The sequence below is a fragment of the Diplotaxodon limnothrissa genome, linkage group LG23 (assembly GCF_057381915.1).
Source record: "Diplotaxodon limnothrissa isolate DT_005_m linkage group LG23, D_limnothrissa_male_GT1.1, whole genome shotgun sequence".
Taxonomy (NCBI): Eukaryota; Metazoa; Chordata; class Actinopteri; order Cichliformes; family Cichlidae; genus Diplotaxodon; species Diplotaxodon limnothrissa.
Genome location: NC_140617.1, coordinates 34,150,555 through 34,166,038, shown reverse-complemented (window position 1 = coordinate 34,166,038; position 15,484 = coordinate 34,150,555). Strand labels below are relative to the sequence as shown.

General features: G+C 38.5%; 1 protein-coding gene across 1 annotated transcript; it reads right to left on the bottom strand.

Moving 5' to 3' along the window:
- Nucleotides 1-2,412: 2,412 nt before the first annotated feature.
- On the bottom strand, nucleotides 2,413-14,811 carry gpr137c (G protein-coupled receptor 137c). Its single transcript, XM_085347955.1, has 8 exons — nucleotides 14,127-14,811; nucleotides 7,108-7,157; nucleotides 6,696-6,803; nucleotides 6,405-6,543; nucleotides 5,579-5,728; nucleotides 4,029-4,154; nucleotides 3,813-3,937; nucleotides 2,413-3,722 (listed from the first exon to the last, which is right to left on the bottom strand). Exons 1-8 carry the CDS (start codon nucleotides 14,499-14,501, stop codon nucleotides 3,440-3,442), a joined length of 1,356 nt encoding a protein of 451 aa, XP_085204081.1. The 5' UTR covers nucleotides 14,502-14,811; the 3' UTR covers nucleotides 2,413-3,439.
- Between the last annotated feature and the right edge of the window lie 673 nt (nucleotides 14,812-15,484).

Here is a 15,484-nt window from a genome sequence, read left to right as displayed (position 1 = left end):
AACAGTTATCACTGCTTTTTTGTAGCAGGAAGAGCAAACACCATTTTTACACAAGTATTACTAGCTTCAAACGAAAATAGGAAACTGAGTTGTTGTGCACCGTTTCAGAAACATGCATTCTCCACTGCAGCTGGGCCAAAAAGAAAAATGAGAACTTCATTTCTTTCACTGTGTTTCAGAATATCCAGTATAACCTGCTGAAGAAGTGATGAAAGCATGAAATGCAATTGAAACGATTTTATTGCTAATTTGTTCCACAAAAGTGAACCAAACAGACACTTTCTTGCTTCCACCCCCCCTTTTGGTGGTATGAAGTTTGCATGGTCATTTACAAGTCTGTTGAAGTGTTCCAAAACCATGTGGAAACATTTTTTCTTTCAGTCAGAAGAGATTGAGGGATTCTGATTTGTGAGCCAGGTCATAAAGCAAAAAGGTTCCATTAAAAGTGAAGCTTACAGGCTGCAGTCTGTTATGAGATTTGGAACATTTGAAACATTATGAAGAACAATGGGGCAAAAAAATTAACTGCATAATCTGTTAGACAGTAAAAATTAATGTAGAATAAACAGTAATGTAGAAAAGCATAACACACAGACTCAAATTACTTCACACACCAATTAGAAATTACATAGCCAGACACAATTAACAACATCATTCAACCTTTTCTTTTGTGCAAAAATATTTTCCTTAAGGAATGAAACTATTAGATATGATGACGTGATGGCACATTGATGTTTTCCTTTCCAAAAGGATAAATGGTAAAATACAGAATAACGATGATTACTGAAGAAAATACAAGGTTTGAGAAGAAAAACCTACATTCAGGCCCTGAAAAGGTTTTTTTTTTTTTTTTTTTTTTTTTTTTTTTTTTAAATTGAAGGTGAACTTCTTTTCTAAGTGCAAATCGTCGCCTCACAGCTCGCAAAGAATTAGGTACCATAAAAGTTTTTGGTCACGTTTCACCGAACCTTTCCCTTCCAAACGAACAGTAAGGGCCAAGTTATAGTCCAATACTGGATGTAGGCCACATATTGATGATATAATCTCCTATGTATGATGTGAGATTGTGATTGAGATGAAGCTATGATATATTTTAATTCTTCTTCTCACATAAGAATATGTGATAGAATTTTTGCTCCAGTCTTACATTTTCACAAATTTTCATTGTATGATTTTGTCCAAGGTTGCCTGGATGTAGCTGTTAAAATTTGTATCCAAAATCAGCAGTTTCATCAACATCGGCATTCTCTAGAAGCCAAGCAGATTTTGTTGAAGTCTGGCTCGGGCAATAATCTGTTAAACAGTCTTCCTCAACCGGGCTGATTCTGTTGAGATTGATACCCATACAGCTGCTACATATAAATCTGACTGTTTTGGGGGGTTTTTCCTGGACATAACTCTTTTTTTTTTTTTTTTTTTTTTTAAAAAAAGGGTGCCTATTACAAGTTAAAGAATCAATCTATGACTTCATGTCCACAACATATGTGACTTGTGTTGAAGTAATATCAGCCAAGTTGAACTAGCCCATATTTTTGTAATACCAATGTCAAACACAAGAGGGCGCTCTGAGTCAATCAGGCAAGTCATTAAGTATGCATTCGTTTTAATGGCAATCTAGATGCCTCTTGAGGACACAAGGGTGTGGCTAAACAGAAATGTGAACCTAATTCAGTACACCTGTTGTTAAAATGCTGCCTCCTGGTGGTGAAAGTGCTGATTTAACTTTTCAGAGGGTAATGACAAAAAGTACCTTTAAATGTAACAGTATTTTGCAAGTTTTGAAAACTAAACTTATTTGACCCAACCAACATTACGTGCCAGTAAAGAAGTGGTTCAGCAGCTTAAAGTAGCAAGGTTTTTGATAGTTTTTGTACACCTTTCTGTTTGTGTGGTACAATTTAACGGAAACATTTTAACAAAAGTAATAAATTTGCCTTTAAAAACAGATTCCTACCAATCTGTTTGGTCAAGGAATTGGTTATGAAAACACATGAAGCTAAGGAATCATTAGCTTCTTGCATTTTCTTGGTCTCTGCTAATTTTCTTGCTAAACAGATTAACAAAAGTGTCAGCACTCTGTATAACCTAGCACTCGCTGAATCAACAGTCACTGGCAAATTAGCAAACGCTAATTCCTGTCAAAACTAGATCTTAAGAGTGATAAACATCTTGAAATGTCTTTTGCAAAAGTACATAATTTAGTTTTCATAGTGAAGAGATACTCCTATGTTTAAAGGGTTAGATTTTAATGGCCTAGCTTATAATGGTATTATGACAAAGGTTTGAACTTTCCCAAGAACATTCTCTATAGCATAAGAGGATTGTGAAAAACCATTCCCAGATCTCAATTGTGGGAACAAATCTCTGTCCAAAAAAAAAAAAAAAAAAAAAAAAAAAAAAAAAGTATGCATATGTAGGAATGTGTAGGCTTACAAGATTTCTGGTTTCTGTTCATAGTCCATTAGCCAAATAGCACTGGCCAGTTTAATTTGATTAGGCTGTTTTTGCATTCAGGTGAACCATCTGCGTGGCAAATAAAACAAGGAATGATAATTAAACTTTTTATTAGCTTCATCTTTTTTTTTTTTTTTTTTTTAATGTAACTACATCAGTACACAGTGGCAGGCACACAAAATATTTTTTCCTTGTTAGCTGCTAGCCACACCATTCTCTCCTGCAGCTAGCTTGTCAAAAGGTTTTAGCTATGGCTACAGCTGATGACTCTTGTGTTTGCGTAGCCATTTATTTAATAACGCTTAAGAGGTGTTAATGTGCGATAACTGCATACTGAATTGGTTCTTCTTTTGAAAAAGCCCACCTGCAGTGCTGTGCCCTTTCCCAACTTAGCCTACTGCCAATTAAAATAATTGCATTTTTACAATTCTATTGCAAAAACCGTCACATGATCCAAACAATTTGACAAGACGTCCCAAACTCGTCACTGTCATACTGTTGCAGATTCATGATTAGCCACTTTAGCTTACATACCTGCTTGATTATCGTATATATGTCAAAATAAATAGTGTCTGAGTGGAATTGACCAGGAAAGGGTGATGATTTTTCCCAGTCGATGATTGGTTCCAATCTCAAGAAGTTATTGACCAAAATATTAAACAGCAAAAAAGCATCTTCATTTGTAGGCATATTAGCCACTAGTGCTGCAAATTGTTCCATGGTTTCTGTTTAAAGATGGCTTTCAAAAAGCAAGTAGTCATGGTGTGCCAACCTTATACCCCCACATTTCTCCAAAATTATTTGGCAAACCAATTATGATGCACAATTTGGTCCAGAGAAAAAAAAAAATTGTACAAGTACAAGCTATGACACTGTTTGTTAAGCAGAATGCAGACAAGGAAAAAACAAAACATTTTAAGTAATTAGTCCCTCTTCTTTCTTCCCCCCCCTTTTTCTTTTTTTTAATCTTTATGACCACTCCAGCTTAATTCTGTGGGGTGGTGAAATATGTCTGTGATCCGCAGTGATAATTCTGTGGCGTAGAATAATAGTTACTGTGATGGTGATGGTGGTAGTTGTTCTGGGGGGTGGAGTAGTAGTTGTGATGGTGGTGATGGTGACTCTGGATGTTTCCATAGGCAAAAAGGAGCGGCGCAGTGGAAGATGGTGGCTGCTGGGCAGATGACACCCCTGCTGCTAAAGGTGCATTACATTGGATGGAGCCATACCAACTAGATGCTCCTGGTTGGGGTGTGGTGGACAGGAGACTGAGGATGGGAGAGAACACATTTTTTTTAAACGACGAGCTTAACATGATTTAAAAATGGTGACTTTTAACTTCAAATGTTCATACCCACCTGGCCCGATCAGTCCTGTTATTGATGCTTCTGGACAGGTCGTCATCGCTGTCGTACCGCCGGGGATTGTCAAAGAAATAAGCCCTGGAGCTGAAACTATGGCTGTTGATCATGCCTCCTGGAGCCTGAGAGATGCAGACATATTTAAGTTTTGTCTCAAATTTACAACTTTTGAAAAAGTTCACATGAGACAGTATTTTTAACTTCTTAGTTTACCAGGTTTTGGTTGGGTCTCTGGACTCTAAAGAAAACCACCACTAAGCTGGTAGGCAGCAACTCCCAGAAGAACAGAATGATCCCAAACACAATGTAGGCTTCACCGCTGATCTCCTGTACGTCAGCCTTTAACAAGAACACGCTGTATTACAGATATTTTCTTTGACCTATAACATATTGAAGGCAGCAAATAACTGAAAAAAAATTTAAAAATAATAATTTAAAAAAAAAAAAAAAAAAAAAAAAAAAAACTTAAAATATTGAAATAATAAAGAAGGCTGAGAAGCGATGGATACCACTCTGATATCAAAGTTCCAGTTTGTAGCTAGCGCCATGTAGCAATTATCGCAGCTTAGCCTAAATACTGGGAGCACGGAGAAACTGCTAGCCTTTATATATTTAAAAATATGGCTTCCAACTACCTACAAATTTACACATGTACCTTTTTTGTAGACAAAAAAAACTCCAAAAGAAACAGTTAAAAATATTTACTAAATTACCAAACCTCAAGTTTCTATTCCTTTCAGTTTGTATGCTAAGCTAAGCTAATCAATTCCTAGCTCAAGCTAAAATAGTAGGTTTTAATTTTATTAATTATCTCATAAACATACGTTTAAAAAAAAATTTCCTTGTTTACGTAATATTAGAACAGATGGGTGGGGTCTCATGGAACTTAAAGAGAGGTTAAAACAGCATATTTCTGTCAGACAAATATCACTCATGAATCATGCAAAGCCTCTAGCACCCAATATGGAATGATATTGTCGGCCAAGATTAGGTGCATGCTAATCTATCATTATCAGCATTTATAATATTAAAAAAAACAAAAACAAAAAGGAGGTGAACCACCACCACAAAACCCCCCAATCCAAACCAAAACCCTTCAACCATGTTTTGACTGTTGATGTTCCATGCTGTATCCACCAGAGGGCAACCTTGATCATCATTGACAGCAATGCACATGTTTAAAACTAAGGAGAAAACAAGCTGAAACAAGTACTGGATTGGTTTATATCAGGTGGGCTATACTTAGTACACACTTATCGAATAGTTTGGCTAGTAATTTAGTGGCAAATAATCTTCATAGACAGAAATACCAAATAATACATATTATCATTAATAATAATAATAATAATAATAATAATAATATTATTCACACAATTGTTGTCTGTTATGTGTATGCGTATATCTTCTCGTGATGTAAACTGAAAGTGCTCAGACGCTACACAAAGGGATAGAAGAATATTAGACTGCCAGATTAAGGAAATAATATCAGATTACACTCCTGTTAGAGATTTGTTACTGTTTGTCGTGTGCAGTACCTGCCCACAAAATACACAATGGAATGATTTAAAAAGCTCTGTCCATCTCAAAGCCTGAACTCAGATGTAGGTCAGTTCACACAGACACATAGTTATTTATAGCAAACAAAGCCCTTTACCCCATTAAGTATCATCTTACCAAATCTCCTTAGATGGACTGTCCACACACACACACACACACACACACACACACGATATATCTATAACTTAACACACATGATACAGTACCTGATCAGAAACACTGTACCAGCCATAATTAAAGGGACTGAATCGGTCCTGTGGGGTCAGGGCCACCACCACCAGATTATAACAGGCTCTGGACATGAAGAGGAGAATCACCATGGCACCGATGGCTGTCGCTTGGCACACGGATGTACCCTAATGGAAGAATTTCTGCACTTATTACAAGCTCACGCATCAGCCGGCCAGCTTTCCTGTAATGTATTGTCAGATGTGGGCCACCGATGTGATCCACCAGTACAACAGATGCTTTAGCGTGACAGAAATGTCTGACTACAGCCAAAGATTGAACTATAGGAGAGATATGATATTTTCTCATTGGATTTCTAAGGTTGTGTCCAGAGAAGCACCTTGTTCATTCATTCACTATTCCCTGTGTAAAGGTTACTTTATAGTTTTTATACTTTGGTAGTGTAAAATAATTTCAAATTTTGGGACTTTTGGGAAAGGAGGATAAAATATCTCAATCGCCCCCATGTGGCTGTTTGCAGAATAGCTGATCATATTTTTTTTCCCCTGATAAATTGTTTTTTTACGTTATAAAGACAGTTTATATCATAAAAACAATGGCAGACTCCTGCAGATGGGACGAAAATATGCAGGTTACAGTTTTCTTCACTTCCCAAACAGTGCTGTTGGAAAGTGGATGATCTGAAGACACTGAATGATCAGCATCAAAATTATTAATTCCTAATATCTCACATTGTTGAGTATTAACTGTATTTATTGATTAGAAGAAAGTAATATCAGTGTATCTAAAGAAAAAGCAGCTGAACAATTCATGCTTTTTTCTTTTCTTTTTTTCCCCTTCTACCTTTGACTCGAGATAAACGTTGGCAGATGACATCTTGGCGATCTTGAAGATGCACACAGCCAGAGATATGGCACACAGCACAAACAGACTGTCGTTGATCAGGACCCGGGCCAAGACTGCATGTCTGACACTCCCATCACTGGAAACACAGAGGTTATGCTAATGTCTTTAAATACTGGGATAAAATTCAGAATTAAAACTGTGCTATGAATGAATGTTTTCTCCGTTATTTTCAAGTAAGTAGAAAACATTCAATTGACTGTTTTGTTTTGATTAAAGGTTTTTGTGTACCTCGGGGATTCAGAGTGTTCAAGAGCTCCTTGCACTAACAGTGCACAAGTCAAATTCACCACCAGGAAAAATATACTGAGACACAGGAAGAACAAACGTAGGGGAACCCTGGAGAGGGAAACAGACAAATACAGACAGGCAGTAAAAGGATGGCCAAAAATGTGACGTTATTCACACACAACTTATTAATATTCATAGTGTTGAAGCTGCAATCCATCTGCGCGCGCGCACGTGTGTGTGTGTTTGTATAAAGAATAAGAAAGACAAAAGAGAGACTCTAGCCATAAGCAGAAGAAGGATCTTATGACTTATTCTGAATTCTGTCTTAAATAATCAAGGTTAAAGGGAATACTGCATAACTAAATGCAGTTTACTTAAAAACACAAATATTACAGATTAAAAAGAGACTTACTTGTACTTTGTGAGCTCTGGTGAATACTTGGCTTTAGCTTTAAACATCACCTGAGAAAGAGACAATGATATCACTTTTATTACAATTATAGGGCAGATACTGTACATTAACAGTGTACTTCCAGTCCATACTGTTATCATTGGCATTTAGTATAATAGCTTTGCATGCTGTAGCCCCCTCAGTTCAGCCCATGTCTCAGTTTAGCCCCTCAAGCTGACTTTCTTCTCATTGGCTGCCCCAATGATCGCAAATAAATGATTTAAACAACAGGTAGGTGGGGCTTCAGTGTTCACAGCTAGACATCTATGCCTGACCCAGCCATATTAGGGATACCCACTGTCAATTATATTATATAGAGCCAAGAAAAAGGTAATCTGTCTAAAACCGAGTTTAGAGCAGTTATAGTGACACCTTTTGGCTGAGCCAAAGATAAAGAAAAACATCATAGGGGCAAAGATGTTACTTCCACAGAAACCACTAACAGATATATGGACATATGGCAAGTCTTTTAATCCATGCACTGTTAGCTTTTCTAGTAAGACATAATTTGGACTTTCTAGCTGAAGGTTAGACAGGATCACATTGTGTGCTTTTCTTTTATATATTGTTGATTTTAGAAATTACATTTCTGTATGTTTGGGCATTTTATGACTCACTGATTATCACAGACTGTCCCTATGGAGCAATAAAACTGTTCTCTGACACAAGCAGAGCCAGTACAGCTGCACTTGCAAAACCTCTACTGGTTGGCAAGACTGTCATGTTGCTTTAAATATTATCAAATTGCAACATTCACATTGTAAAGGCAAACTAGATGTTAGCCAGAAACTAAATGCTAATAACAACTACTAACTGCTCTGCTGTATGCAGATGAGTAAATGAAAAATATGTCTATAGCCATCTTTTTTTTTTTTTTTTCCCCCCATTGACACAACAGAACACACTGATCATATAATTTAGAGAGTAGCAACACAAAACATAGACAAGTTCTTCAGGTTGGTCTTTAAAGGTATTTTTTTCAGTTACAGTGTGCACGGGTTAATAACATTTTCACCACTAAGGGTGATGTGTGCCGTTTTTCTTCTAACTTTTGATATTTCTTTGTTCTCTACCTACATTTATGTGCCACCAGTGCACATAATGTGCTCCCAATTATTAGCCTGTTTAACTCTTATGGTTCAAATTGGTACTGCATGACAGTATGACCCAGCCCCAGCTTAACTTGAGTCGATTACTCTCTACAACAACAGAAAGTTAAAGAGCCCCCCACCCCTACATGTCTTTGACTTTTACAGCTCTGGCTAATTTTATAAGCTAATTTTAGATAATTTTTAAACATAGGAACCCGTTAAAATACTTCACCTGTGACAATCATATTTTTGTAACATCATAAAAATTTGGAATATTCTTTAAACAGTAAAACAGCTAAAAATGAAATAAAATGATGTTAGCTGCTATGCAATGCTATGCTATACTATGCTAACTGCTGCACACAGCACAAAAACGAGCTAATAAACTGCTGAGACCTGCACTACACAAGCTATTGACTCTCAGCCACCTTGTTGCCAACATCTTATCAGTAGTTGCCTAAAAAACATTAACCTGTGCCCAAGTCCAGCTTAAAGGTACAAAAGCTGGAACACAGACATCCACTGATCAAGTTCACTCGCTCCTTGGAATGAGTCCCTTTTCATAGATATTTAGCAAAACAGTCTTTATTCAGCGATTATGAGGTACAAACAGGGAAACGCCAACATTTGCCTTTGAGCAACGTTAAATGAATCATCATCCATTTCTGACATTACTATATGTTACATTTGCACTGGACACACAGGACACTGACCAAGTCAACGCTGAGTTTAAACACACACATGGACACGTACACACATTATCAGTGAGCCTTTTGTGTGAGAATGTAGGCCAGGAGGAGGTAATTGGTAACCTAGAAATGAAGCATCAAGGCAACAGATGACTACCAGGGTGTATACTTTATGTGCACTATGTTTCTGCATGTAGGTTATGGAATTAAAAAATAAAAAACCATCTATATAAAATGTCCACTTATCAATACTTTGAACTATTCTCATTGTCTACTTATTAATAAAGACAATTTGTTATTGTGTTTTCTCTCAGCATAGGAAACTCATCACTACATTACACTTTTTGTAGGAAGCAGAAAAAAAATGTATAATAATGGGAAGTACATCACATGCCAGGAGTCACAGCTAACTCATCAGAAAGACACTATTTCCACACATGCATGTCACACAGCAGTTGCATGATAATATATCAGACCTCAGCTAAAGAGGCAAGTGAACATTAAACAGTGAGGTGGAAAAAAAAATAAAATCATTCAATACTGTTTGAAAGAATCGGTCATGTGTTTCAATAGTAAAGCCCTGCAGATCTAAAGGTCTGTGATGATACTATGAAGCTCTTTTTAATGCATTTTCAGAAACGAAGTCAAGTTAAGTCAGAGTATTTGCTGAGAAATGAATGCCAGTCTATCGGCATAGAAAATACTGGGTACAATTTTTAGGCTCGCGTGCAGCTCTGTGCTCTCGTACAGGAGTTCTAACATGAAAAGCGACACAACACACATTTTTAAATACTGCTTTATGTTTAAGAACTGCCTTGCAAGATGGAGAAGTAGTATTTAGACTCTTAAATAAAAGCAATGACTCTGCAAAAGTAGAAATACACAAGTATTAGCATCAAAACATTAAAATACCTAAAGTTAAAATATTCACTATGCTGGGATATAAACATATCACTGGATCAGAATTCTTAATTTGGACCTTATATTAATGGCGAGATGATCTGAATTCCTCCTATTATGCTGCATATTTTCATAAGAATCTTATATATTAGCAGGTTTAAGTTTTTAAATCTATAAAATGCTAAATATTTCAATTACAAATGTTACAGTAGCCCTGGGGCATTTGTCACGACCCTAAGAGGTCCATACCTGGACTCAAAGAATAATAAATTTCATTATTTTTGACAAGACATTTATCAGTTTGGTCATTTTTCAATAACAATAAGATTTTGTTTCATGTTTTTAAGTGTGGAGTTTTCTTAACAGTTTTTACAGTAAATGATATCGTTTTGTGGGTTTTGATAGTCAGCAAAATGACCCTTTATGAGTCACTGTCACATGGTTAGTGAAGACGCTTCCAGTTAACCCTGAGTAAGTGTCAGTAAGTGTCTGCCATTGATTTCCAGTATTTTTGGCTTTTGTCCCATTTACACAAGACAATATTTGTCTGGGAGTTAATATTAACCAAAGCCATATTTCTGATATCCATTCATGCAAATTGTCACAAGGTAGTTTAATGCAGAAAACAAGCAATAAGCAATCGCAACCCACAAATTCCAATTCTTACCAGCTAACTCTGTTTTATTTTTTGTAACAAGCAAAGTGACAAATAAAGCTGAAAGTTTGTAAAATTATTCAATTCTTTACAAAGCACAGTTGAGTTCTTTGATGCTTCATTGCTGTGAGTAACTTTGCTTACATGCAGGCCAGCTGAGCCACCGCTGGCGTAGAGATAACAATGGTGGTCAAACAGAAGAAGTGAGCAAAAAGTGTTTTCTGCTATTACTGAGCCTGCAATAGTTTACTGCAGAGAGAGCTTTCAGTTTGAGCTGTATACACTATAAGAACATATGATTCAGATATATTACTCAAATCTGGCCAGACCTGGAAATGTTCATTCACTGGGCTGGCCTGTCACATGATATTCCAACATGGGTATATTTAAATTTAGATTTAAATCTATAGTGACAACAAAGCAAACCAAAACTATATGTGACATGATTCATTTTTGTTATTTCAACACAAGGAAATGTAAAGCTAATTTTATTCATATTAAAAAGGAGCATAGTTTGTGTGCATTTACACATAAGCAACAATGACTAATCAGCAGTCATAGGACACCATTGGTTTCATTACCAAACCTCCACTTAGCCAGTTGGATGGGCTTCCTTTTTACTCTCCCTGTATGTAAATGAGACATTAGTGAACCAGCCGAGAGTGTGGAGGTGCTTCTGACCAGACGTCAAACCACAAGCTGGAAATGTTTGTTCACTGGGCTGGCCAGTCATGTGACAATCCCAACATGCGTAGATGCATTTGGCATGGGCAGGTGTTAAACAACTGCGTCCGTGACAGCAAACAGGGACATTTTCTTGAGTCCAATCCACTTTCTGCACAGGAAACACTAATGGAGGTTAGAAGCAAATGCAATCCACCTTCTGTCACCCCAGGACATGAACAGAGTCTACTTGCAAAGCTTTCAAAACCAACCCAAACTGCTTCAAACCAGTCCGCCCAGAACATGTAGGCCAATGGTGATAACACTGGCCATATTTATTTAGCTGCGCATACATTTTTAGAGGGAACCCCTGCTATTTTAGACACCGCGTAATGAAAAACTGGCTATATCAAATTGATAGCTTTGATACTGTCACTTTATGACAAATATTTCAATAATAAGATTGAAGACACTTTTATATCCATCCATTAAGTATTGATGGAATATCACTATTACTATTTTTAGTAGTAGCAGTAATAGTATTGGCCAAGTATGACATTACAATTAGCAGCTGATTAGCTTAGCTCAGCATAAAGTGTGTTTAGGCTTATTAGCATAACTAAAACTGCAAGCCTTAGTTTCTCCAAAAGTAACAAAAACAATTAGGAAAGCTTAATAAACCAAATATACAAGAACATGTATTTTCCGCATGTAAGGTTTCCGCAATCAGAAATGTTCTTACATCTGAGAATGACCACTTCGCACTAATTAGCCACTTTAATAAGAATACCTGCTCTCATCCGCCAGTCACATGGCAACAACTCACTGCATACAGGCGTGCATGACGATCGAGACGACCTACTAAAGCAGGGGTGTCCAACTCCAGGCCTCAAGGGCCGGTGTCCTGCAGGTTTTGGATGTGTCCTTGATCCAACACAGCTGATCTAAATAGCGAAATGACCTCCTGAACATGTCTTGAAGTTCTCCAGAGACCTGGTAATGAACTAGTCGTTTGATTCAGGTGTGTTGATCCAGGGTGCTATCTAAAACCTGCAGGACACCGGCCCTTGAGGTCTGGAGTTCTCCACCCTTGTACTAAAGTGTAAACGTGAGGATGTATCCAAGAATGGGAAAGAAAGTGACTTTAAATGCTGCATGATTCTTGGTTTCCATATAGGCTGGTCTGAATATTTCAGAAGCTGCTGATCTGCTGGGACTTTCCAGCACAAACACCGAGTGCCACTCCAGTCTTTACCCCAACTTTAAGATAACAGGGTCTGAATTTGATGTAGACAACATGAAAACGTGGCTCAATCCTACCTTGTATCAACGATTCATGCTGGTGATGGGGTTTTAATGATGTGGGGATATTTTCTTGGCACTCTTTAGTCCCTATAATACCAATGGAGCATTGTTAAAAATGCTACAACCAACTTGGGTATTGTTGCTGACCATGTCCATTCCTTTATGACCACACCGTCCGCATCTTCTGATGTCTGCTTCCACCAGAATAACAACGATTTAAGCTTTGTAATAGGACAACTATGTGACAAAGCTGAAATACTCTTAAACTTGTGTCTTCGTCACCAGATCTCAGTGCAATGGAGCACCATTCAGATGCGGTAGAACAAGAGAATCTCATGACTTTGCAGCAGACAAAATCTTCAGCAACTTTGTGATGCAATCATGCCAATCTGAGAAATGTTTTCAGCACTTTGCTGAGTCTACGCCACAAAGAATTAAGGCAGTTCTGAATGTCAAAAGAAGATTCAAACTGGAACTAGTAAGGTGCACCTAATAAAGTGGCAGATGAGTGCAATATAAAATGTTTTATCGTGCATTCAATGAATCTCTGAAGGTGAATTAATTGCTGCCTACACCTTTGATGCATGGTCCGCTAAAAAGTATTCATAATGTACAAGTATGTCTATGTGAAACACGTGATACTTGTTTATTGAAATACAAAGCAAACACTGAGCTACTGAATCTGATAAACTATCATGCAGCTCTGAATTCATGACACACAGAAGATGTATTATCTGTAAAACCTTTGACATACCATTAACCTTGTGCCTGTCCCTCTATGTAGCTCTTACTTTCTACAGGTGTGTCTTGTGATCTGTGCTTTCTGGTTCACCTGGTAAGTCTCTCTGTCTTTAGGCAAACCCAATCTCTTTCTAGGCTGTCCAATCACCCTATTAAACCTGCGGCACAGTTATACCTCTTTCCCCCCATAGAGACGACATTTGACGACCTCCACTGTACTCTCAATGACCAGTTTCGACACTTCAGAATATATCAATAAAGACTTGTTTTGATGACCATTTGAATGGTTTCTGGGTTTTTCCAAGCGTAGAGACCACCCTCACTAATTTCTGGTGCAAACAGTCATTTTGTTCTATATGCAGGCCTAAAATATAACAGCAACCGCTCAGTTCAGAAAAGAACTTCAAGCTACTCCTAATAGTAGCTTGATGAGTTTGCGGTGTTAATATCTAGTTTAGAAAATCCAACATAATGCTCATTTTATGTATTTTGCTCCCCTTTAGAGTACAGAAGGCTCTCTTTAGGTTGGGCCTACCTACCGTTTGACTGTCCAGTTCCTCTCAGTGTCTCGGTCATATACACCCTGTGTTTGTAACATGTGGTTTAAAAAGTTAGCATGCCAATGTCCTTCAGCTCAAGCCTTCAAAGACAGGATTTAGTGACATCATAGTGGCAACATCCATATAGTCTGTTATTAAAACTTTTCAAACTGGCAGCACAAGACCTCAAGAGCACTGGATCCTTCACTGATGATGTGTTTTTCCAGTCCCCTGTGACTGACATTTGCACTAGACAGGTGGATAAAGGCATCCTTGACCAACTGTAAGTGCTTATGCTTGCATTTAGGGCCAAAAGAAGGGAAAACTGCAGTGTCAGCAGTTTAATGAAATCTGGTATCTCATACAAACCCTGTACATCTCACACACACACCCTTACCTGTGTGAAGTAGAGGTTGAGCAGGCAGAGGGTGAAGAACTGCAGGCAGACGGGGAAGCAGTAGAGCAGCCAGTAGGCCAGAGGCTGCAGCTGGTTGGCCTGCACCACATTTTTAAAGTAGAAAGAGAAGAGCGTCGTCCGCAGCGCTGCCCACAGCAGGCACAGAAACAGAAACACGCTCTGATAGCTGAAACGCTTGTGTCCGTAGTGCAAAATGAGCCAGAGCTGCAGGTAGACGAAAACAAACAGGAGGGAGTAGAGGACGGTGTAGACGGCAGTTAGACTGAGCTCCAGTGCTGGGGAGACTGCAGCTCCGGAGGACTCCTTCAGTGAGGTAAACAACTGGGAATGAACCTCCTCTCCTGCCGAAAACATCTCCGCCGGCGGCTCGCACTAACACATGAGGTGCAGTGAAGGCGAACACACTTCAAAGTGGGTCAGACCTGGGCTAAATTCACTGTGGGTGACAAAAAAGACGAGGGGGTGCGGGTGAAAAATTGCGAGAAAAGCAGTTTATTCTGAAAAGAAGTGGCATTGTGGAACTGCGCTGTGCTTTAAATTCGCTACGGGTCTGAAAACGAAAAAAAAAAGGCTGGATTTAGTTTTTTCTAAAGCGCCAGGTTAAAATAACAAGACAGAGGAGAAAGAAAACAAGAGAGAGGTCCCCTTGTGATTCTCTGCAAAGCTGCTCTCTGCAAAAAAACAACTTGAGGGGGGGGGAACCTCCAGATCAGCTGTGATGCAGTTATATAGACCCGCCCCCTCGGTCCCAATTAACAGGGAAACTGGCTCTTCGCAGGCCGCCATCTTGGCTCCTCACCAGCCTTGTTTTATTGGAAAACATCTGACTCCTGAGCCGGAGGTTGTAGCTGTTTTCCGAACACCCATAAGTGAACGTCAGTGGCACACCCACATTATCAGAACACCGCTTCATTGGCTCATCAGGCCGCCCAACCTCCAGAACTTCCTTCCTTCATTGAGTGACGATGATGTCAGCTGCGGAAGTTTCCGCCCCCTGCGCGCGTGTGATTGGTGATTTGCTCAAGTCAAAACCCTTCCACAATGTGTTTGGTTCAGGGATGCCAGTGGGTGTCTCTCGCAAGCAGATAGATAGATAACAGATAGATACTGTTGGCTGAAAGTTGGGTAAAGGAAAAAGTCAGAGGCACCAAAACGTCTGTGGTTTCAATATAAACGCACATGCTAGCTTTACGTTAACTAAAAAAAAGAGAGAGCAGCCTGTAATTGTTTTTCTATTTTGTTTTCAAGAAGTCACAGCTCCTTTTGTCTGTGAAGGTTCTCAGTCATCCAGGTCATCGTAGTCAAAGGAGCTTGCAAAGTTCTAAGGTCAAATGGTG